Source organism: Bufo bufo, chromosome 4 (assembly GCF_905171765.1).
Source record: "Bufo bufo chromosome 4, aBufBuf1.1, whole genome shotgun sequence".
Lineage (NCBI taxonomy): Eukaryota > Metazoa > Chordata > Amphibia > Anura > Bufonidae > Bufo > Bufo bufo.
In genome coordinates, this window is record NC_053392.1 from 34,182,912 (window position 1) to 34,207,370 (window position 24,459).

General features: G+C 43.4%; 1 protein-coding gene across 1 annotated transcript; it reads left to right on the plus strand.

Moving 5' to 3' along the window:
* The first annotated feature begins 3,251 nt into the window (after nucleotides 1-3,251).
* Nucleotides 3,252-13,789, plus strand: LOC120998940 (fucolectin-1-like). Its single transcript, XM_040429817.1, has 3 exons — nucleotides 3,252-3,312; nucleotides 12,427-12,727; nucleotides 13,615-13,789. The coding sequence occupies exons 1-3, from the start codon at nucleotides 3,252-3,254 to the stop codon at nucleotides 13,787-13,789; spliced, it is 537 nt and encodes a 178-aa protein (XP_040285751.1).
* The last annotated feature ends 10,670 nt before the right edge of the window (nucleotides 13,790-24,459 follow it).

The following is a 24,459-nucleotide window of genomic DNA, read 5'->3' on the forward strand; positions in this document are numbered from 1 at the left end:
GCCCTGTCAGGTTTAATAAGTGGGATTTCTTGCCTTATAAATGGGGTTGGGACCATCAGTTGCGTTGAGGAGAGGTCAGGTGGATACACAGCTGATAGTCCTACTGAATAGACTGTTAGAATTTGCATTATGGCAAGAAAAAAGCATCTAAGTAAAGAAAAACTAGTGGCCATCATTACTTTAAGAAATGAAGGTCAGTCAGTCAGCCGAAAAATTGGGAAAACTTTGAAAGTAAGGGCTATTTGACCATAAAGGAGAGTGATGGGGTGCTGCGCCAGATGACCTGGCCTCCACAGTCACCGGACCTGAACCCAATCGAGATGGTTTGGGGTGAGCTGGACCGCAGAGTGAAGGCAAAAGGGCCAACAAGTGATAAGCATCTCTGGGAACTCCTTCAAGACTGTTGGAAGACCATTTCAGGGGACTACCTCTTGAAGCTCATCAAGAGTGTGCAAAGCAGTAATCAAAGCAAAAGGTGGCTACTTTGAAGAACCTAGAATATGACATATTTTCAGTTGTTTCACACTTGTTTGTTATGTATATAATTCCACATGTGTTGATTCATAGTTTTGATGCCTTCATAGTCATGAAAATAAAGAAAACTCTTTGAATGAGAAGGTGTGTCCAAACTTTTGTTCTGTACTGTATATATATTTTTTTCTCTCTCTCTCTCTCTCTCTAAAATGACTTTTATACACTGTTGGGGGACTGCATTTTCTCTTTTATACACAATGATCATTGAGAATCTGAAAAGAAAAGAGAAGAGTGTTTCCACAGTTTTGTCTTCTCATCAGCAGGACCCAATATTCAGATTGTGCTGTTCCATTCAGAGACATTTGGTGAAAAATGTATACTGTTTGGTCTATACGGTAATTTTTTTTACATGGACACCTGTGAGGAACAGATGCGACCAGCATTCTTTTTATGTGTCTGTCTATGGATGAGCTGGGAGCTTTTCTGGCACGTATGATGTTGTCTGAAAAGACCCTTAGAGGGATTTCCCTTAGACATTCAATGTGCTTGTATGTAACTTAAAGGGGTTTTCCAGGTTATAGACAATGATGACTATCCATACGATTGGTCATCAAAATGATATCGATTGGGGTCAGACACGTTCCACTTCCTGCGATCAGCAGCTGGACACAGGGCCAGGAAGTAAACAGTGCACAGAGCCAGAACAACACAGCACCGTACATTGTATAGTGGCCATTCTCAGGCACTGCAGCTGGTGCTCCTATTCAATGGAACTAGGGCTGAGCTGTAGTACCCAAGAATGACCACTACACAGCGTATAGAGCTGTGTTGTTTTGGTTCTGTTCTCTTCCTGGGGCTAGCTGATCCATGGGAGTGCCGGGTGTCTGACCCCCACTGATTTCATATTGATGACCTATTGTATGGATAGGACATTAATGTCTATAACAACCCAGAAAACCCCTTTAATATAATTACTAAACCATCAAAATTTAGCAAAAATATGCAAAAAATAATTATGGGTAAGAGCAATGGTGTACTTAGAATAGAAGGGGGCACATGGTAAAGATCAGCCTGTTATGGTGCAGGGTTTTGCCATCCCTGGTGTTTTTCGCCCGGCACACAATGTTCACCCTTGGACCCATCTCCTCCTGGTTTGATGAGCATGCAGCTTGTTTGGAGAGGGTCCTACACAAGTTCTTACCATCCAACAGTAGAGAAGTTTAGTCCATCCAGGACTGGCCATTTCTCTCCAATGGCCCCATAGCCTCCACATGGTGTACCTCTATGTCCCGGTATATATTGTAGGCACTCACTCAGATCATAACTAGGAGAGGGATGACATTGGCTTCTTTTTTTGTAGATCATTTATGGTTTGAAGGCAAAAAAACCTCAATCAAATAATTATAAGGGAGTTTAATGTAGTAACAATATTTGCCTGGCTTATCATCACTTATGGGAGTGAGGCCCGTTATCAGCGGGAAGAGATTATATTCAGATTATCATCCAACCTTCTATTTAATCTGCTTCAGTCACGGAAAAAGTGTAGAGAAGAACCGAGAGCCTCATAACAACAGCACAAGCCCTCACTGACCTGAAGCATCCAGGTAAGTGCCCCATGGATTCTACTGTATCTCAGCCTGATATTGTCTGTAGGTACATGCAAGCTTCAATAAATGATAGCGCTCAATGCCAGTCTGCTGCATCAAAAGCTAACAAGATAATAATGTCTAATATAAAGTACAGGCATGGCTTCTAGCAGGGGTGCACCTAGCCTTTCTGTTGCCTGAGGCGAAAACTGAAACGGCGCCCCCCCCACCACCCTCATGCCAATTTTTTAACCTAATTCCTTTGCCACAATGATAGCGCTCATTGCCCATTGCCCTTCTGCTGCCCCCTCTTGCCTCTACCTGCCTAAAGAAATCGCCTCACCTGGCCTCATTGGTGGTGCGCCCCTGGCTTCTAGAGAAGAAATGATCATAATTACTCACACTTGTGTTAAAGGGATTGTTTGACTTACCAAAGGGCATTCTAAGTTTATTAAAGGGGTTGTTCATCTTGTGAGTTTTTTGGGCAGCTCCCCCCGTCCCCATGGCGGGACCTGTGAAGGGAAGCAAACCTAACTTTTCCCCAGCTCCTTCGCTCCCTGCAGCGGCTGCAGTGCTCAGGTTCCGCTTTCAAAATCCAGTTTGATAGTGCTGCAGCCAGTGATTGGCCAGAGTGGTGGTCTGTCCCCCTTCCATAACATGACCAACTGACATGACGAGAGGGGGACAGGTCAACGCTGCGGCCAGTTATTGGCTTCAGCAGACAGGCGGGGAGCGAAGGAGCGGGGAACAGGAAAGTATGCTTTTACTCCACATGTCCAGCCTTGAGTAAAGCGGGACTGCCAAAAGGCCCCCCAGAAGATGGACAACCCCTTTAAGGAGGGGTCTGGCATTCTTGACCCTCATCTCTAGATGGTGACTATCAAGATCACCTCCATCTCTGGAGGGCCCCGCACCCTAATGCATTACGTGGATAGCCTGTTGATTTGAACAAGAACCATGTAATGCCTTGTGTCTCCAGTGGTGGCGCTGCAGGGAAAGGCTGCCAGTTTTCCCACAGATTGCCGCTGATCACTGGAGATCCCTGCACTGAATCCTGTGATCAGCCAAGTGGAGCACCCCTCTAATACGTACGGCTGTATTATCTGCATTGTGTGATTTTACTATATCGTGTAGTAAACCTCAGCATTGTGTTCAGGTTCCTCGTGTTCCAGCAGACGGTGGAGGCTCAATATGACATCCCTGCTTGCTATCGCCCTCTTCTGGCTGATGACTGGAATTTCGGCTCAGACCTGTGAGTTGATTGCTCCTCTTACTGTTTGGCTGCTGTTTGTAAAACATGGGGGTGGATTGAGGGAATTCTCCAGTATTAACCCTTTGGTGTCGAGGCCTATTTTCATTTTTGCATTTTGGATTTTTCCTCCCCAAGTTCCAATAACCATAACGTTTTTATTTTTTCCATTCACATAGCTATATGAAGCCTTATTTTTTTTGTGGGACATGATGCATTTTTTTAATGTCACCGTTTAATTTACCATATCTGGTATTGAAAAACGAGAAAAAATTCTTTGTATGGCAAAATTGAAAAAATATAATACAGAATTCCACCAAGGTTTTTGGGGTTTTGACATCACAGCTTTCGCTATGTGCTAAAAACGGGACGTCCTTAATCTGCGGCGCAATACAAATGCGGCGATGCCAAACTTGTATAGTTTTTTTTTTGTTTTCCGATTTTTAAATAAATTAAAAACCTTTGGGAAAAAAAAATTGCCATATTGTGACAGCCACAACTTTTTTATATTTCAGAGCTGTATGAGGGCTTGTTTTATTGCGTAACAAACTGTATTTTTTATTGGTACCATTTTTGTAGTATGTACGTCTTTTTGATCACTGTTATTTAATTTTTTATTTTGGAGGGGACGGACAAAAAATACTGAATCATGCGTTTTTCACTTTTTTCTGTTACGGTGTTCACTGTACAGGAAACTTTTTAAAATATTTTAATAGTTCAGACATATTCGGATGCGGTGATACCTAATCTTTATTTTTTTATTGTTTATATATTTTTATATGTGAATGTGGGAAAGGGGGGTGATCTAAACTTTAAATATATTGGTGTTTTATTTTTTTATTCACTATTAGACCCCTTAGAGAGCTAGAATCTGGGATCTTTTGATCCCCTCTCCTCTTCATCCTAATAGATCTCTATTAGGGTGAATAGGATTTCTACACTGTCCCTGCTGAGCTGTGCCTCGTGCGTAGCTCAGTATGGAGAAGGCCATGGCAAACGATTCGAGCCCTGCAATTTCACTACCGGGGCTCCGATCAGAAGGCAGAGGGAGCCGCATCCCTCTGCCTTCATTCACAGGTGCCGCGATCAGTGTTGATCGCGGCACCTGAGGGGTTAAGTGACAGGGGCGGCACGATCGACGCTTCCTCTCAGTGCGGGCAGGTGCCGGCTGTATGATACATCCGGCACCTGCCCCGCTCCATTAGGTTGTAACTGTACGTCAGCATGCATGGCCCTGCCCACATCCCACCCTCGCTCCGCCCCTTGTCATGACTTGGCGAGGGTGGTGTAAAATGCAGATTTCGACTTGAAAAGTCACAAATCCTGTGGATGTGCGACTTTTCTAGGCCAAAAAGAGACGTAAGGGAAATGATAAATTGCCCACAAAGAGTATGACCTCATGAAACAGCGCCCCTCCTGTCCATGGGTTGTTTCTGGTACTACAACTGAGTTCCATTCATTTTATATAATACCAACCATAGCTCGTGGGCAAGAGTGGGGCAGATAGTGGGGAGAAGTAGACCCTTTTTGCTAACTCAGGATAAGCCCTTTTGTTTGGCCAACACTTTTTGATATATTATGGCCAGCAGGTGGCAGTATTATGCTGACTGTTACTACAGGCAGCATGTTTTGTATTCACTGCACCAATACTTGTCTTTTGCTCCCTCGTCTGGGGCCACCAGAGGATCATGGGCTCTCCTTCTCGTTTTTCTGTAACCAGGGTCCCTTCTTTTTGTACAAAACATGAAGAACTGATAGTCAAGGTTCTTAAAGTGTGCTGAGGATTTGTTACAATGTATCTGTCACTGGTTCACAATGGTGCGGCGTACCTGTGCACATGTTTACCCCAATGTCCCCAAATGGATGCCCAGTGGAGAAGACCTTGTGTACAACCAAATTGCAACAAAATGGCGCCCCATGGAATGCAACTCCCAATATCCGGAGGCCAATTTAACCTAATTGCCTCTGCACAGTGGCTAAGTATTAATGCCACACAATGCTGCATAATACTACCATATAGTGCTTGTAACGGCATACAAGGGAATGCTCCAAACTCCCGAACGGAACCTCACGAATAGCTGCTAGCAGACGAATAGGAAACGCACCCAAGCGGCTTACACTCCTAGCAATCAGTCTCTAACAGCATACAGTGAATCCCCCCAAGAACGAGACCAAGCTCCGTGTTGAGGATAAAGCAGTGGGTAGCCAGAGCTGTGTGTTTATTGTTCTTATATAACATTGTTACACATTAGTACCAGCCACAAGGTTTTGTATAAAACAACCAATAAACACGTACAATACAGTAAAACACTCCCACACAAAATCCTCCCCTCTGCCTGTGATACAATTACCTTACACACTGGGTTGATGTAATTATCACAGGCAGGAGAATACACAATGTCTTCTGTCCTGGAGACAACCGAGGAGTAAGTCAATTATCTCTCAGGACAAAGGGAAATCGCCAATACACACGTGGGGACAATAGGACAGACATCACTACTCAAATATACAATGTCACAACCATTACAGTAATCACAGACATTTACCATATCCCAAAATGGCACGAATTAGACCAGGGGTTCAAAAGTTTGTAAAAGTCCTTTGTGAACAAAGGAAGCATGGCTTTTCTGCCCAAAACCAGTTTTTACAGAGTTAGGCTGTGTGAGATAATTGGCTTAACTGGGTGTGGTAAGCCAACTAGGTACAGAAAATACCTCTATTCACAACAGCAAAACTACACAAAAATACTTAACTCCTATCAAACTGAACAGAACCCCCACATTCAACTTATCCCCAGATGTCTTGGATCTGAGCGCTCAATATATCCGAACAGCGCTCAGATGCCACAAACACAGTCAAATCGCCATGGGTTTTAACTTTAGCAAGGGCTGATGAGAGGGCCCATAATCCTGGGGCAAGAGGCTGGCAACCAGGCTTCTCCAGCACCCAGTGGCGAGGTTGGTTTCGCCACAGTGCTCAAATAATACCAACATATAGTGGCGAAATTACAGCGCATCGGTCACAAGCCGCGGGTGACGTCATTGTAGAGGTGGATGACTCTACAGGACACACAGTCCAAAGACTGACACCGATCACAGATACGCTAAAGAGGACCGGAGAGCAAAAGCCGTAAGAATATAAGGGCTGCCGCCCGACCAGCACTTGGCGGACTTGGATGACAAGAGGCTTCCTTCTCTTCGTAACCCTGATACCCCATCTCCATGCCCTGCAAACTATAGGAAAGCTCTCACCCTTCACTTCCATATGAAGAGCAATAAGTGGCCACCGGATACCTCCAACTTTTCACTGCCTGTCAATCAAAGTGCAGAGGGTGCGGCAGTTGTGTAGTACCGCAGAGCAGGCACTACCATTCCGACACCCCGCGACTGTCTCTAATGGCTAACCAATAATGTAATCTGTGATTCCAGGTCCTTTGATATTGTGCCTTAGTAACATGGCTATGTAACTTATGGATTGTTATTACATGTTCTGTGCCTGGTTCACCAGTAGGTGGCAGTGTATCTGGCAGAGACAGATCTTTAGATAGAATGCAACCAGTGGCGTACCGCCCATAGAGGCAGACCACGCTATTGCTATGGGGCCCGCGGCACTGGGGGACCCGGAGCGCAGAGAAGGCCCCGCCCACACTATTTGGCCCCGCCCACTCATGACATGCTGGCCGGCTATGCGGCTGCTTTTCTTCAGGAATCTTCAGCCCCAACTTCTTTGCCGCCAAGCACCCCCCCCCTCCTGACCTCCTGACCTGATCCTGACAGTCTGCTGACGCGGAATCAGGATCAAACCAGCCTGCATGTAGCGCTCGAGTCGCTGGCCAATCAGCACAAGGCAACTCTGTTGAGGCAGCTGCTGATTGGCCAGTGGCGCAAGGGAGGCGGGAGAATCGGTTCGAAGACGTCGGCCGTCGCCAGTGTGCCTGAGCTGAGGAGACGAAGAAGGAAGAAGTTAGAACAGAAGCACCTGTGTTTCCCTGGCCTGAAGTAAGTCAGAACCGTTCGTCCTGACTCCTGCCGTGTCACTGCCTGCAGTGCCTGGCCCTGGTTGCCTGAGACAAGTGAGACTGAGAGAGTCAGAGCAGACTCAGTCAGCAGAGACTAGTAGGTACCGTATGTTATGTCACTCAGACACTCACTAATACACCCTGTACAGAATTATTAGGCAAATGAGTATTTTGACCACATCATCCTCTTTATGCATGTTGTCTTACTCCAAGCTGTATAGGCTCGAAAGCCTACTACCAATTAAGCATATTAGGTGATGTGCATCTCTGTAATGAGAAGGGGTGTGGTCTAATGACATCAACACCCTATATTAGGTGTGCATAATTAATTATTAGGCAACTTCCTTTCCTTTGGCAAAATGGGTCAAAAGAAGGACTTGACAGGCTCAGAAAAGTCAAAAATAGTGAGATATCTTGCAGAGGGATGCAGCACTCTTAAAATTGCAAAGCTTCTGAAGCGTGATCATCGAACAATCAAGCGTTTCATTCAAAATAGTCAACAGGGTCGCAAGAAGCGTGTGGAAAAACCAAGGAGCAAAATAACTGCCCATGAACTGAGAAAAGTCAAGCGTGCAGCTGCCAAGATGCCACTTGCCACCAGTTTGGCCATATTTCAGAGCTGCAACATCACTGGAGTGCCCAAAAGCACAAGGTGTGCAATACTCAGAGACATGGCCAAGGTAAGAAAGGCTGAAAGACGACCACCACTGAACAAGACACACAAGCTGAAACGTCAAGACTGGGCCAAGAAATATCTCAAGACTGATTTTTCTAAGGTTTTATGGACTGATTAAATGAGAGTGAGTCTTGATGGGCCAGATGGATGGTCCCGTGGCTGGATTGGTAAAGGGCAGAGAGCTCCAGTCCGACTCAGACGCCAGCAAGGTGGAGGTGGAGTACTGGTTCGGGCTGGTATCATCAAAGATGAGCTTGTGGGGCCTTTTCGGGTTGAGGATGGAGTCAAGCTCAACTCCCAGTCCTACTGCCAGTTTCTGGAAGACACCTTCTTCAAGCAGTGGTACAGGAAGAAGTCTGGATCCTTCAAGAAAAACATGATTTTCATGCAGGACAATGCTCCATCACACGCATCCAAGTACTCCACAGCGTGGCTGGCAAGAAAGGGTATAAAAGAAGAAAATCTAATGACATGGCCTCCTTGTTCACCTGATCTGAACCCCATTGAGAACCTGTGGTCCATCATCAAATGTGAGATTTACAAGGAGGGAAAACAGTACACCTCTCTGAACAGTGTCTGGGAGGCTGTGGTTGCTGCTGCACGCAATGTTGATGGTGAACAGATCAAAACACTGACAGAATCCATGGATGGCAGGCTTTTGAGTGTCCTTGCAAAGAAAGGTGGCTATATTGGTCACTGATTTGTTTTTGTTTTGTTTTTGAATGTCAGAAATGTATATTTGTGAATGTTGAGATGTTATATTGGTTTCACTGGTAAAAAAAAATAATTGAAATGGGTATATATTTGTTTTTTGTTAAGTTGCCTAATAATTATGCACAGTAATAGTCACCTGCACACACAGATATCCCCCTAAAATAGCTAAAACTAAAAACAAACTAAAAACTACTTCCAAAAATTTTCAGCTTTGATATTAATGAGTTTTTTGGGTTCATTGAGAACATGGTTGTTGTTCAATAATAAAATTAATCCTCAAAAATACAACTTGCCTAATAATTCTGCACTCCCTGTATATGTCAGATCCAAGGGGTTTGGGGTAAGAGAAGTGATGACAAAATGGCGCAGGTAGCAAAGGGGTTAAGATGTGGGGGATGGCTTACGTCCAACTTTAGCACAGTGGACAGAGGCAGGAGGAGTGATGTGTATGCGCTCCTGCCCTGCACTCGTTCAGTTGTGTGGCATACATATTGCGCCCATAATTACAAAAAAGTTATAGGGGTCCAAATATGGCGACAAAAAAGTAAAACAGATTTTTTTTTTTTCCAATTTTTTTTTTTTTCACTATGAAAACGCAAGCAAACAGAACAAATCCTTATTGGAAAATACATGTACATTTTATACGTTACTGCAACAAAGTTGGTTAATAATAAAATAAAAATGTTTATCCCTAACAGTTTCAGTAGGTCATGTATAAATTTATTTAATGGGGGTGTGGCATGGGAGGAGCCAGGTCAGGAAGTGGGATGGGCCATGGTGGGTAGTGGGCGGGGTTAAGGGGCCCAATTCAGATTTTTGCTATGGGACCCAGTGATTTCTATGTATGCCCCTGAATGCAACTTACCATAACATTCTCCACCCTATTGGGCAAAAGTGCGCTAGTCCTTCTTCCTACCAATGGAAGAGTTGCAGGAAGCTATATTCATTCTAGAGTTAAGTCTAGAGCTGGAAGCGGACAAGTCAAGTCGTGGGGCAGTGACGAGAATGCCCCCCTTCCTCCTGCATCAGGAGTCTCCAAAAGGAAGCAGCTCATAGAGCACCATGACTCCTTACAGATACAGACATAGTATCACGAGGGGGACAACAGACAATAGCACCCCGCTCAAGGGTACCAGAGCTGTCAGAAAGTCCAGCTACCAGACCAAAGCCAGAGTCTAGCACAGCAGAGAAAGATAAAGCAAAGTATCCAAGTTCATCTGCCAGTTTACCCAACAACCTACTGGAGCCAAGAGAAAGGTCAAATATTGTCTGGAAGCAAGCTAGTACACCAACTATCACTCTCCCCTTTATTGCTGGGGAGTGACAGTATCCAGGTGGGAGCACCGTGACACAAACTTTTAGGGCCACAACATACCACTCGGCATTCCTAAACCCTGGGACCCAATCGCCCCCGGATGGGGGGGTGGGGTGCCTGTTGCAGATGCAGAGAGAGCAGAGCCTCCAGGTGCAATGGCAACGCCCCCGTTGTTCCTAAAGGCTCATTTGCATATATTAAAACTAAATTTTTCCCTCAATGCTGACATATATGAACATGGGATAAGCACAGATGTCTTCAGCTGCCAAGTGCACATGTAACAGGTCAGCCAGTGTAATAGGTACAAAACTGCTGACAGATGCCCTTTAACCCATTCAGCCCCTCAGTTTTTTTTTGTTTTTTTTTTACACCCTGCCTTTACAAGGCCATAACTTTATTTTTTTTGCTGTTCACATAGCCGTATGAGGGCTTGTTATTTGTGGCACAAGTTGCCCTATTTTGGGGTATGTGCAATCACTTTTTATTCAATATTTTGTGGGAGCTGAAGCAACCATAAAATTTTTGACTTTTCTTTCCGTTTGACGCATGGGATAAATATTTTTATATTTTAATAGTACAGGCATTTTTCGCATGCGGCGATGCCCATGATGTTCATGTATTTTTATTTTTATTTTGGGGAATAGTTATATTTTTAAAAACATTTTTATACACTTTTTTTATAGCTTCTATTGGGAACTATAACAAGCAATCATTAGATTGCTTCTCTCATAGACTCCAAAGCATTACCATTGGAGTCTATGAGAATTAGGGCTCATGCACACGACTGTAGCCTGTTTGCAGTCCGCAAATTGCGGATCAGCAAAACACAGATACTGGCCGTGTACGTTCTGCATTTTGTGGAACGGAACATCCTGCCATCTATAGAACAGTCTTATCCTTGTCTCTAAAACGGACAAGAATAGGACATATTCTATTTTTTTGCGAGGCCATGAAACGGACATTGTTTGCGGCCCCATTAAAGTGGTACCATTTTGAGGTACAAATAACTTACTGATTAAGGCCTCGTGCACACAGCCGTAGTTTTGGTCCACATCCGATTCATCATTTTTGTGGATCGGATGCGGACCCATTCTTTTCAATGGGGCCGCAAAACATCCGGACAGCAGACTGTGTGCTGTCCACATCCACATGTCTGTTCCGCGGCCCCGCAAAAAGATAGAACATGTTATATTCTTGCAATTGTGGACCGGATACGGTAATGTGCAGGAGCCCTAACTTTTACTAACTTTTTCTGGAAGGGCGATGGGAAAAAACAGCAATACTGACCTGAGTTTTTATGTTATAAATTTTGCAGCGTAAATAACATGATAACTTTATTTTCTGGGTCAGTATGATTACAGTGATACCAAATATATATATATTTTTTTCCTTTTTACTACTTTTGCACATCATTTTTGTATCACCGCTTCCCAAGACCCATAACTTTTTTTTTTTTCTTTCTAAAATGCTGTTTCAGGGCTTGATATTTGCGGGACGACTTGTAGTTTTCATTGGTACTATTTAGGGGTACATAGGACTTTTTTATATAGTTTTTTATTCTTTTTTTGGTGGCAAATATGCAAAAAGCAGCAATTGTGGCTTTTTATTTTTTGTTCCATTTAAGTCTGCTCCTAGGATGTATCCAGGCACTGTAAGACTTTTATCTCCACAGCACGTGGCTATGGAGACTCAGTGGTCTTTTTCAGACAGCAATACTCCAAAGAACTTCTTTCTACACCTCCTCTCTACATCTGGCATGCATTTTGAGAATTTGTCATCTTTCTCTTGCCTTGATCTGGCTAGAACCTAATCCAGGGCTGGCTTTTTCTCTCACTTAGAGGCCTTATTTACACGTCAGTGTTTTGATCAGTGATTTCCATCAGTGATTGTGTGACAAAACCAGGAGTGGAAGATACATGGACATAAGGTATATAGGAAAGATCTGCACTTGTTCTGTGTTTAGACCCACACCTGATTTTGGCTCGCAATCACTGACTAAACACTGACTGTGTCAGTTAGGCCTAAACATGGGCTCTGCACATTAGACTGGTTTAAACTGGACTCTGGACATTAGACTGGTTTAAACTGGACTCTGGACATTAAACTGGTCTAAACTGGACTAACTAGTGGTGGATGTGAATATGGCAAATTAACACTTTGCATGCAATTGATATAATAAATGCATATATCACACAAAAATACATAACCCCTTTGTAGTGAAGCACTGCTCTGCAGTGGGATGCTGCAAGTCGTGCACAGTTGAAGTCGGTATTTTGATGATCAATATAAGTCAATTTTCATGAACAGGAGTAGCCATTCCAGTCAAAAAATAGTGAACAGTGATCAGGGCTGAAATTTTCTCAGATTTTCCCCGATTTTCTATGTGATCCACAGATAAAAATGTTGCACTTCGAGGCCGGGCCACACAGTCCTCTATATTCTACAACTTTGACATGGGCTACCTCTCCAATGCTATCAACGCCATTGATGGAAACTTAAACTCAAAATTCGGATTTGGATCATGTTCCAGCACTAACAACGATTACTCGGCCTGGTGGAGAGTGGACTTACTGGAGCCTCATAAGATCTCTCACATAATTATCACTAACAGAGGAGACTGCTGTGGAGACTGGCTGAATGGTGGACTAATTCTTGTTGGAAATTCAGATGAGAACAATGGAAATAATAACCCAAGGTGAATATTTTTAGGTTTGGAGAACTCTATGTGTAAATGTGTTTATCGTCTGCAAGAAATTGAGCAATTCTTGTCTGTGGGTGGGTTTTCCATCTAGACTACAATGGTTGGGAGAATGAGGTGAAGACCAACACAAAAAGATATTAAAGAGAGACTGCCCTTATTAAGCTGACCATAAAGTTGAGACAATAATCGGATAGACTGCATCCAATCCCAGTCTCCTATGGAACGTTCATACGAACAATCCCACCACCAATGCGCCAGATTAAACTAGACAACCAAGGAGGTAGTTTTCTAAAAAAGTAACACCCAGGTCCTTGAGCGCAATGGAAAATGATCTCTGAATTTGGCCAATTATGTGATAAACATGCAAAAATATTCCAGCATAGCAGATTACATATTCGGCAGACAAGAGTCTGCTGACATCCATTGTGGAATGATTGTTTGTGCTAGTTTTTTTCTTAGTTACCTTTTATCCTTAACTAGGATGGGTTTACAACTCCAAAAGCTCCCCCTGTATGAATCTCAGGGTTTGTGACTGATTAGGTCCAATGGTGGAAAGGTTGGTAAGAACATTTGGGTCATCTCTTCCATGATAGACACTCACACTATAGGACATGGTTCCTGGACAAATCTCTCAAGTATGCCCACCACTAATATCCACTATCAAAACGGGGAGCAAATGCCAAATCTACATCATCTACATACTTCAGATGAATGTTACCACCAGGATAATTGGGTGTAATCTGGAAGGGAAGTCTACTATGGTTTTAACCTATATTTGAAAACTCAGCTGGCTGCCCTAATCACCTATTATGACACAAAGGCTGGTAGGGTTAGAAGTGAAAGTTTTTGGAGTATTTTATCACTGTTTTTGATATTTTCAGTTGTGGGGAGATTAGCGTCATTTCAACCGGCTCCACTCAAACCTTCCAGTGTAACGGGATGATCGGCCAGTTTGTGAACATCATCTTACCCGGGAAACAGCAGTATCTTCAGCTCTGTGAAGTCCAGGTCTTTGGAGTTCCTGTGGCCATCTTACCAATACCCAACCTAGAATAATCTTAAAGACGGGAAGGGAATGATAAGTAAAATAAAATTATCATAAGAACAATGGTCAACTTTATATAGTCACTGTTTCCATGCTGGTGTCAAATGGACAGCCATTAAATTAACAACTTGAAGGGAATTTCTCCTGGAGCTCAGAAATATGCCTCCTCATCAGAGAAAGCAAACTTCCATGTCAGTGCAACACAAATGACGTCTATGATGTGCTAATAGATCACCATCGAGTCACCCATGTCCTACAGAAACATAGTCTGAAGAGTTAGCGAGCAGCAAGAAAACTTTCCCAAAATCTGAGAGAAATCTGTTCACTGCCCACGAAAAAGCTTAAAATAAAACAAAAAACAATATTATTAAATCTGAAATTACGAAAAACTTGGGCTATAATGCCATGGCTTGTTGATATACGGGGCAAAAAAGAGAAAGGAAGAAAAGATGGCGCCCAACTAGGAGAAGTCAAGAAGGGAGACTTTGTGGCTTTGTGATTTTACACCATCGTGACGTGTTATAGGTGTAAACATTAGTGCAAAAACAATCACGTCACTGATTGTCTACCTAATAGATTAGTAAACCCAATTGGTTAACCAGTATACAGCCATTGAGTTTACTGAACACCCATAACTCATTGTTATACCTAGGAGACCACATTTAGTCCGTCAGTAGGAAAAACCAAGGCGCCACTGAATCAAACTGTCTGACCCTCGACTGCCCTAACTAGGGGGTGTAATCCCAAAAAGATATGAGTAATGCTTCACTAACATCTAGGAAGCCAAATTCGCCTGGATACGCCGTTACCAACATTTGGTGTGCCCTAAGCTATCATGGCACTAAACTTGCAATGTATCCAAAATACATACCATCCCCTTTTTCTATTTTCAAAAGTGATAGTCAAGTTTGCTCATCGAACCCTGAAATAAATAAAAAAATAAATGAAGGATAAAGAAATACATGTAAAATCGAAGAACATAAGAAACTTAAAAAACATAAATGGAACTACATTTAATTAACCCTTAAGGTTTCTTATTCTAAGAAAATGAAACTTTAGAACTGCATACTAAGATAGAGAAACACACAAATATGGCACATATTTCCACATCCCCTATAGTACCCATAGTCATATTCATTTTCTCCTTAGTCCTCCAGTAGTAATAATGTCCCCTATGGTGGCCCCAGTATAATATGCTGCCCCAGAGGAGGTCCTTTAGTAATAAAGCCCCCAGTAGTAAGTATGCCTCCTAAGTTCTTCCATAGTGCCCACAGCAGTAATAAAGCCCTCATAGTGCACCCCATTCGTGAAAATGTCCCCCTATAGTGTCCCCAGTAGTATGCTCCCACAAAGTGGTGAAAGAAAAAACTAATTCAAATACTTGACTCCCATGCCATGCCACCATCCGCAATGCAGTGCAGACCACAGGCCTCTTCCAGCCTGAGGACTGAGCTTTCTGCATCCAGGCTTAGTCAGTCGAGGTGATGTCATCATGCCTTCTGTGTCGGTGATCCATCCTCTCAGAGGCTTTAGGCCTAGTAGCCTGTGGCCTATGAGTGTGAACAGCATGATAAGTGCAGGGGGAAAAAAAACAAACATCAGACTCTTCTATCCTGGTTGACACACCCTGGAACCATAATGCAAGCCCAGATTGATGGCCCTCTAAGTACATCACTGCTTGAGGCCATCAGTCCACTGCGGTACGCCAGACCTGCAGGGTAATGCGATTGTGAGGTCACGGTCAATGGCAAGCGAGGGTCACTCACAGTTATATATGGAAACCCCTGGGCAGGCATACAGCAGTGAAGGAGAGGCTGGCACAAAAGTCCTCTGGGGCACACTCTGTATTTAGGGACCAAGCCTGATGTTGGTTGAGGTGCCCTGGATGTTGCAGGTGTTTTATGTGCCTGGGGCAAGGTCCCTTTAAGGTTCGTGACGCCAGTGCCGGTAACGGTGGCACACCGGTGGAAGGTCTTAATAAGCAAGGAACACAGACGGCAGGGTGAACCAAACTTTACTTTACTGTAGTAAATTCCACTTTGTACAGTTAGCTGGCAACTCAGTTCCACATGTCAAGTACACTTCACAAGTAGGTCACACAATTATGGCAGGTATATGGTGGTTAGGCAAGATACACAGAGGGGAAACATCCACATGCGCAGAATCAGGCTGTACAGACTCCTCGGAGATTAGTGTACACTGTCCCTTTCGGACTCCTGTCTGGCTTTAATCCCAAGGCCCAGATACCTTATTGTAGGCTTTTATCCTTGGTAAATAATCCTCCTTAGGTGCTCATTCTTGCTCCATACCTCTAGTCTCTCTGCCCTTCAGCTTACTTGTATTAGCCGGACATGTTGGCTCTGCTGGACTTTGTGGGAACTACAGGGTTGCTTCCAGGAGGTACCCTCTTCCCCTGGGATAGATCTTCTGAGCTAACATGGCTCTGTGGATCAGGAGGTAGACTAGGATCCCTCTACTAGTCTCCTGGTGGCAACTAGAAGCCTGGGCTGTCTAGTTGCATGTCAGGAGAAGGCCCTGACTGGTGCCTTCCAGCTTGTCTGTGCAGACTCCTGACCTTCAACTCCCTTCCCTGTCTGGGGCCTGACTACTTATACTAGGGGTACTCTAGCTTCCTCTAGCGTCTGGGATGACTAACTACAGGGCCTAGGCCTGATGCTACATAAAACAGGGAAAAACATTACATATAACAACAGTATTTTATAATTTACATAAAATATGCACAATAGAAAATGACACTCCTGTGCCAAGGGAAAGGAAGTAACGCACACCCCCATTGACACTCGTGTAGTGCCCACGCTTAGTCCGTGAGGCCACTACACCACAGTGCTCAGCTTTCTCTTAAAATATGACCTTACACAAAAGCTTTATATGTTGAAAGGCATTTTAAAGGCACTGTCTGGGGAGACAAGGTAACCCACGGTCATTTAAAGGGCATATGCATCCAAGAAAGAACATTACTTGCCGGCTCTCCTGAAACATTCTGGAGGCTCACAGAAAAAGGAAAGACCTTGTGATACGAGGACGATCCTCCTGAGAGCCTGGAACCAAGTTGTGGGAAAGGATTACCATTTATAATCTGGCATATAATACAGTTTATTGTTGAGGTGTACACACCTTTACCTTACTAAATACATCAGTCATTTCACATGTTCCCACTACAATTCTGCTTTGACCAAGATCTAGGCTTCTCGTGGAAAAGATCAACAATTCTGCAAACCAAATGTAACACCCCAGAGTTGTGTTACTTCACGCCTCTACACCGCTACTATCTCCTAAGAGCCTTTATACCGTCATCAGATATGATTTTGCTCAAAGTCTTCCACAAATGTGCATATAAATCTATGTTAGAAACATAGAATGTGTCGGCAGATAAGAACCATTTGGCCCATCTAGTCTGCCCAATATACTGAATACTATGGATAGCCCCTGGCCCTATCTTATATGAAGGATGGCCTTATGCCTATCCCATGCATGCTTAAACTCCTTCACTGTATTTGCAGCTACCACTTCTGCAGGAAGGCTATTCCACGCATCCACTACTCTCTCAGTAAAGTAATACTTCCTGATATTACTTTTAAACCTTTGCCCCTCTAATTTAAAACTATGTCCTCTTGTAGCAGTTTTTCTTCTTTTAAATATTCTCTCCTCTTTTACCTTGTTGATTCCCTTTATGTATTTAAAAGTTTCTATCATATCCCCTCTGTCTCGTCTTTCTTCCAAGCTATAAATGTTAAGGTCCTTTTAATCTTTCCTGGTAAGTTTTATCCTGCAATCCATGTACCAGTTTAGTAGCTCTTCTCTGAACTCTCTCCAAAGTATCAATATCCTTCTGGAGATATGGTCTCCAGTACTGCGCACAATACTCCAAATGATGTCTCACTCGTGCTCTGTAGAGCGGCATGAGCACCTCCCTCTTTCTACTGGTAATGCCTCTCCCTATACACCCAAGCATTCTGCTAGCATTTCCTGCTGCTCTATGACACAGGTCTTCCTACCTTTAAGTCTTCTGAAATAATGACCCCTAAATCCCTTTCCTCAGATACTGAGGTTAAGACTGTATCACTGATTTTATATTCTGCTCTTGGGTTTTAACGCCCCAGGTGCATTATCTTGCACTTATCAACATTAAATTTTAGTTGTCAGATTTTTGACCATTCCTCTAGTTTTCCTAAATCCTTTTCCATTTGGTGTATCCCTCCAGGAACATCAACCCTGTTACAAATCTTTGTGTCATCAGCAAAAAGACACACCTTACCATCGAGGCCTTCTGCAATTTCGCTGATAAAGATATTAAGCAATATGGGTCCCAGAACAGATCCCTGAGGTACCCCACTGGTAACAAGACCTTGGTCTGAATATACTCCACTGACTACAAGCCTCTGTTGTCTGTCCCTCAGCCACTGCCTAATCCATTCAACAATATGGGAGTCCAAGCTCAAAGACTGCAATTTATTGATAAGCCTTTTATGTGGGACAGTATCAAGAGCCTTACTAAAGTCTAGATAAGCGATGTCTACTGCACCTCCTCCATCTATTATTTTAGTCGCCCAATCAAAAAAATCAATAAGATTAGTTTGACATGATCTCCCTGAAGTAAACCCATGCTGTTCTTCATCTTTCAATCCATGGGATTTTAGATGTTCCACAATCCACTCCTTAAGTATGGTTTCCATTAATTTCCCCACTATTGATGTCAGGCTTACTGGCCTATAGTTGCCTGTATAGTTACCTTTCTTGTGAATGGGCACAACATTTGCTAATTTCCAATCTTCTGGGACGACTCCTGTTACCAGTGATTGGTTAAATAAATCTGTTAATGGTTTTGCTTAAATGCAATTGTTCATGTAATTAGCCTGGTTGCAACTCATTGGCAGGTACAAGTTACAGTTTAGTGTATCTGAGCTGGAATGGTTTAATCCAGCTTAGCTCCCCCTCTGTGGAGAGGTGGGCTGGAACCACATCCTGCAGTATGGGTGGAGAAGGAAGTTAGAGGGAGTGTGTCAGCCACCCCTGCTAGGGGAAGGCTGTGTGATAGTGTCCAGGAGAACCCCTTCTTAGGGACTACAGCAAGGACATAGTCTCGGCTGAGACATGTCCATATATATCCCAGCTAGAGCACCTTCAGCTCTGCTGGATGAAGAAAGCAGAAACTACAGACAAACTCCTGAGTTCCAGGAAGAAAGCATCCCCTGAGAATCCATCTGTGAGATAAGTCCAGTGCCTAGGAGAAGCCTATTCCTCCTCAGCTAGTCTGTCCCCACACAGCAGAAGTTACAGAAAAGTGCAGAAGCTAATCCTGCCACAGTTACAGAGCTACCACGCGGACGTTTATCCTGAAAGCTCCACATTTAAAGCAGAAGTACTCATTCCTGCCAATGATCGCCAAAACCTGCTGGGACCAATAGACCAAAGCAGTATACTGCTTGGATGAAAGCTATTTCAAGTAAAGCAATGTTTGAACTTCATCTAAAGGTCTGGATATCATTTATTCTCTAAAGTTCCTCTATTACTCCTACTATCATTGCGCTGAAATTTATTGCAAGTGAGCCAGGAGCCAGGAGTCCGGCCGTACCCAGGTAGGAGACACCGTGACACAACTACCACAAAACTATAGAGACATTATAGGCCATTACACCACTCTGGCATTCCTTATCTGGGACGTGCGTTATAACACCTTGGAAGTGCCCTGGGATAGTACCCTGCGCACGCTGCAATTGGCGTCACAACAAATACAGGTTATTATCCACCCGTACCTGGCCACTGCGCAATGATCACTGCTTGATTGACCCAAGGATGAAGGAGCTTTGGTTTTGGGTTAAGCACCTATAAGGTAAGCTCAATGCTGCTGCTCTTGTGTTTCTTTGCCGTGGGAAAATGAATGTCTGTGATTGTCTATAAAGAACTGTCTCTGCCCTGGGAGAATGTAGTCTTCCTAGAAGACTAATTTTTTCTATACTGTGCATAATAAAATGCATAAAATAATTAGGCACCTTTTATATGAGTGAAGAAATTGAGGAAACCTTAGGCTGTATTGCTGTATGCTTATCGAGTGGGTTAAGAAAACAACATCAAGTTCAAAACTCATTGTCCACAAACCCAAGAATATCTAGATGAAAGCCACTGACAAACCTGCAATAGTGTGTAATTCAAATCATCACGAAGCAATTTTTTTTGTAAAACTAGGCGAAGCAGCCAAATCAAATTTTCCAAAACTCCTCTCATCTCTAGTGTCAATAATAATAAGAATATTTTTTTATATAGCGCCACCATATTCCGCAGCGCTTTACAATTCAGATGGTTCATGTACAAAACAAAAGACATCACAACGTAACTGGTTTGAGACAGTGACAGATCTCACACAGGATAGAGGCAAGGAAGCGGTGGATAGTGTGGTCCACAAGCTGGGCGAAGCTGGCCCCCCTTCCATCGGCACAAACAAAAACTCTTTAGTGCTACAGTCAGGTCCATAAATATTGGGACATTGACAAAATTCTAACATTTTTGGCTCTATACACCACCACAATGGATTTGAAATGAAACAAACAAGATGTGCTTTACCTGCAGACTGTCAGCTGTAATTTGAGGGTATTTACATCCAAATCAGGTGAACGGTGCAGGAATTACAACAGTTTGCATATGTGCCTTCCACTTGTAAAGGGATCAAAAGTAATGGGACACAATAATAATCATAAATTAAACTTTCACTTTTTAATACTTGGTTGCAAATCCTTTGCAGTCAATGACAGCCTGAAGTCTGGAACGCATAGACATCACCAGATGCTGGGTTTCATCCCTGGTGATGCTCTGCCAGGCCTCTACTGCAACTGTCTTCAGTTCCTGCTTGTTCTTGGGGCATTTTCCCTTCAGTTTTGTCTTTAGCAAGTGAAATGCATGCTCAATCGGATTCAGGTCAGGTGATTGACTTGACCATTGCATAACATTCCACTTCTTTCCCTTAAAAAACTCTTTGGTTGCTTTTGCAGTATGCTTTGGGTCATTGTCCATCTGCACTGTGAAGCGCCGTCCAATGAGTTCTGAAGCATTTGGCTGAATATGAGCAGATAATATTGCCCGAAACACTTCAGAATTCATCCTGCTGCTTTTGTCAGCAGTCACATCATCAATAAATACAAGAGAACCAGTTCCATTGGCAGCCATACATGCCCACGCCATGACACTACCACCACCAGGCTTCACTGATGAGGTGGTATGCTTAGGATCATGAGCAGTTCCTTTCCTTCTCCATATTCTTCTCTTCCCATCACTCTGGTACAAGTTGATCTTGGTCTCATCTGTCCATAGGATGTTGTTCCAGAACTGTGAAGGCGTTTTTAGATGTCGTTTGACAAACTCTAATCTGGCCTTCCTGTTTTTGAGGCTCACCAATGGTTTACATCTTGTGGTGAACCCTCTGTATTCACTCTGGTGAAGTCTTCTCTTGATTGTTGACTTTGACACACATACACCTACCTCCTGGAGAGTGTTCTTGTTCTGGCCAACTGTTGTGAAGGGTGTTTTCTTCACTAGGGAAAGAATTCTTCGGTCATCCACCACAGTTGTTTTCCGTGGTCTTCCGGGTCTTTTGGTGTTGCTGAGCTCACCGATGCGTTCCTTCTTTTTAAGAATGTTACAAACAGTTTATTGGCCGCGCCTAATGTTTTTGCTATCTCTCTGATGGGTTTGTTTTGTTTTTTAAGCCTAATGGTGGCTTGCTTCACTGATAGTGACAGCTCTTTGGATCTCATCTTGAGAGTTGACAGCAACAGATTCCAAGTGCAAATAGCAGACTGGAAATTAACTCTGGACCTTTTATCTGCTCATTGTAATTGGGATAATGAGGGAATAACACACACCTGGCCATGGAACAGCTGAGAAGCCAATTGTCCCATTACTTTTGGTCCCTTAACAAGTTGGAGGCACATATACAAACTGTTGTAATTCCTACACCGTTCACCTGATTTGGATGTAAATACCCTCAAATTAAAGCTGACAGTCTGCAGATAAAGCACATCTTGTTCGTTTCATTTCAAATCCATTGTGGTGGTGTATAGAGCCAAAATTTTAAGAATTGTGTCCATGTCCCAATATTTATGGACCTGACTGTACGTTTGTGCTGTTTTGTGCCACAAAAATTAACATTTGTGCTGCTTTTACTTTAAAGTTATTAACCATTTATTAAAAGGTCACCAAAAGGTCACCCAGCCCCCCACCACAGCCAAAAGACACAAAACCGGGCTGGTTGGTTAGTGCTGCATTTGTGCTATAAAAATTATCATTTGTGCTGCTTAATTTTATGAACTCCATTAACAGGGCTGAAGCAGAACTATCACTAACTATCAAGAAGTAGAAGAGTAAAATGTGTCTTAGACATTTTTGTTCTACAAATCGTTTTACAAACTGCAGATCATAAAGTTTTCATGAAAATCAATGACAAGTGAAGAACAAATAAACCAAAACATAGAGATCTCCATATTAAGTTCTGACTTTTTCACAGTCTTGATTAAACGGTAACTGCACGTGTCCATGGGAAGTGCATAAAAAAGTAGATTATCTCAAGCTAAACCCTTTGCTACCTACGCTTAACAAATGGTAATTGGGAACTACAAGCCGCTAATAATCCCAAATCACCTGCGCTCCATACAGCGGACAGACCTTGGGTAAGGCTGGGTTCACACTTGAGCGTTTTACAGCGCGTTCAAACGCGCTGTAAAACGCTCAACACATGAAAACCAATGCTTCCCTATGGCCCTGGTTCTCACTTGAGCGTTTTACAGCGCGTTTGAACGCGCTGAAAAACTCCCTACACTCAAACAAGTTCTTGAGCTTCTTTGGGGCGTTTTGACGCGCGTTTGTGGCCATAGGACATTGCAGTCAATCACACAAACGCGCGTCAAAACGCGCGTTTACTATTGCAAAAAACGCGCATAAAAACGCGCGACAAAAACGCGCGTTAAACGCGCATATCAAATACGCTCAGGTCTGAACCCAGCCTAAGAGGTTTGTGCTTGAAGTGACAACATGGATGGCGCCGTGTCAGATACGGTCCACAATAGAAGTCACCAGCACTGGATGATATGTGCAAGAAGTAAAACACTTTTTATTCAATCGTCGCATGTGTCAAACAGACAACGTTTCGGGGCCACAAAGGGTCCCTTCTTCTGGGCGACGGTCACTATGTCGCCCAGAAGAAAGACCCTGAGTCATCATCTTAAAAAAAAAAAACAATTGCTATTATCTTACAAATAAAAGCAGCACAAATGTTAATTTTTACAGCACAAACGTAGCACTAACCAACCAACCAGTGGTGGGGGGCTGGGTGACCTTTTAATAAATGGTTAATAACTTTAAAATAAAAGCAGAACAAATGTTAATTTTTGCGGCACAAAACAGCACAAACGTAGCACTAAAGAAACACACTGGAGATTTTGTTTGTGCCGATGGAAGGGGGGCCCAGCTCGGTCGACACCCCTATTCCACCACAGGTGAGACATGCTGGAGGTACTCAGGGTGGCATAAAGTACCTCCCAGGGTGTCAGTAAGGGGGGAGTGTGTTACCTGTGGACAGAGGCCTGGAGGCTCTGTCTGTGTGGTCTCAGCTGGGCAAGGCTGAGGGACCACAAGGCTGGGAGATAGCCTGGAGTTGGGGGACAAAGGGACGCCTGGGAAGGTCGCAGGGCTATAGTCAGGCAGACTACTGAGCCCCAATTCCCCACAAGAAACACTGAACTGGAGACAGTGGGCGTACTGTGCTCTGTACAGGCAGGAGGCCGTGGGACATTGGCTGAGAAAGCCGCATGAGATCACAGGGTGTGAACGGTGAGTCAGGAATATTGTGTTTAGTTAGAGCCTGGACGGGCTAGTGTTTATTGTTTTGTTTTTGCTGGTGTGGCACAATAAATGCACTGTTTGGACCTGAAACTTGGTGTCCTGAAGCCGTATCTGTGAGGATGATCCCCTGAAGGACAGCTACCCCTCACACTGGCTAATATACAATTGAAACACTGGAAGTGATGGCCCTGCTCGCAAGAGCTTACAATCTATGAGACCATAGCATTTCATTGAAGGAGGACCGACCTGAATGTCATCTGCTCTCCCCGATATGTTCTACATTCTTCCAACCTGTGGATGGATTCTGGCCAGAACGCACAGATATTCCCCCAAAGAAATATCTACACTATGTATTAATGTAATTCATTTGTAATAAAAAGACCTATCTAGAATATATATTACAGCATCTCACCACCCTCATATGCAAAAGAATCTAAAAAAAGCTCTAAGATACATGAAAAACAGCTCTTGATAGTACCCGAAAGCAAAGGGTCAAAAATTGTGATTCAGAATCTCAAGGTCTACAAGTCATAGGTTCTGATACAATGAGCTAATTGTGAAGTATATAAACCAATACCCTTAGATCCCACACCCCACCTTTGGAGGAGCTGCACATAAACAATTGATCCAAAAAAATGTAGCAGAATATATGAGACCAATTGTCTACGTTAGAGATGAGCGAATCGATTCTGAACAAACCAGACTTTTTATAAATTTCACAAAAATTCTGCTTCTAAATGAATGGGTGCTGCTTATGCTATTGTCTCAGCTGCTACTCTTTCCACTAGCATTACCTCTACAGGGCTGCTGCTGCTTCTATTACTGACCCTAA

Bases quoted from the DNA above. Each gene is read 5' to 3' on its own strand.
- LOC120998940 (XM_040429817.1), top strand. From the start codon at position 3,252: ATGACATCCCTGCTTGCTATCGCCCTCTTCTGGCTGATGACTGGAATT. The intron at 3,313-12,426 runs GTGAGTTGATTG...TGTGATCCACAG, and splicing joins TGGAATTTCGGCTCAGACCT to ATAAAAATGTTGCACTTCGA. The intron at 12,728-13,614 runs GTGAATATTTTT...TGATATTTTCAG, and splicing joins AATGGAAATAATAACCCAAG to TTGTGGGGAGATTAGCGTCA.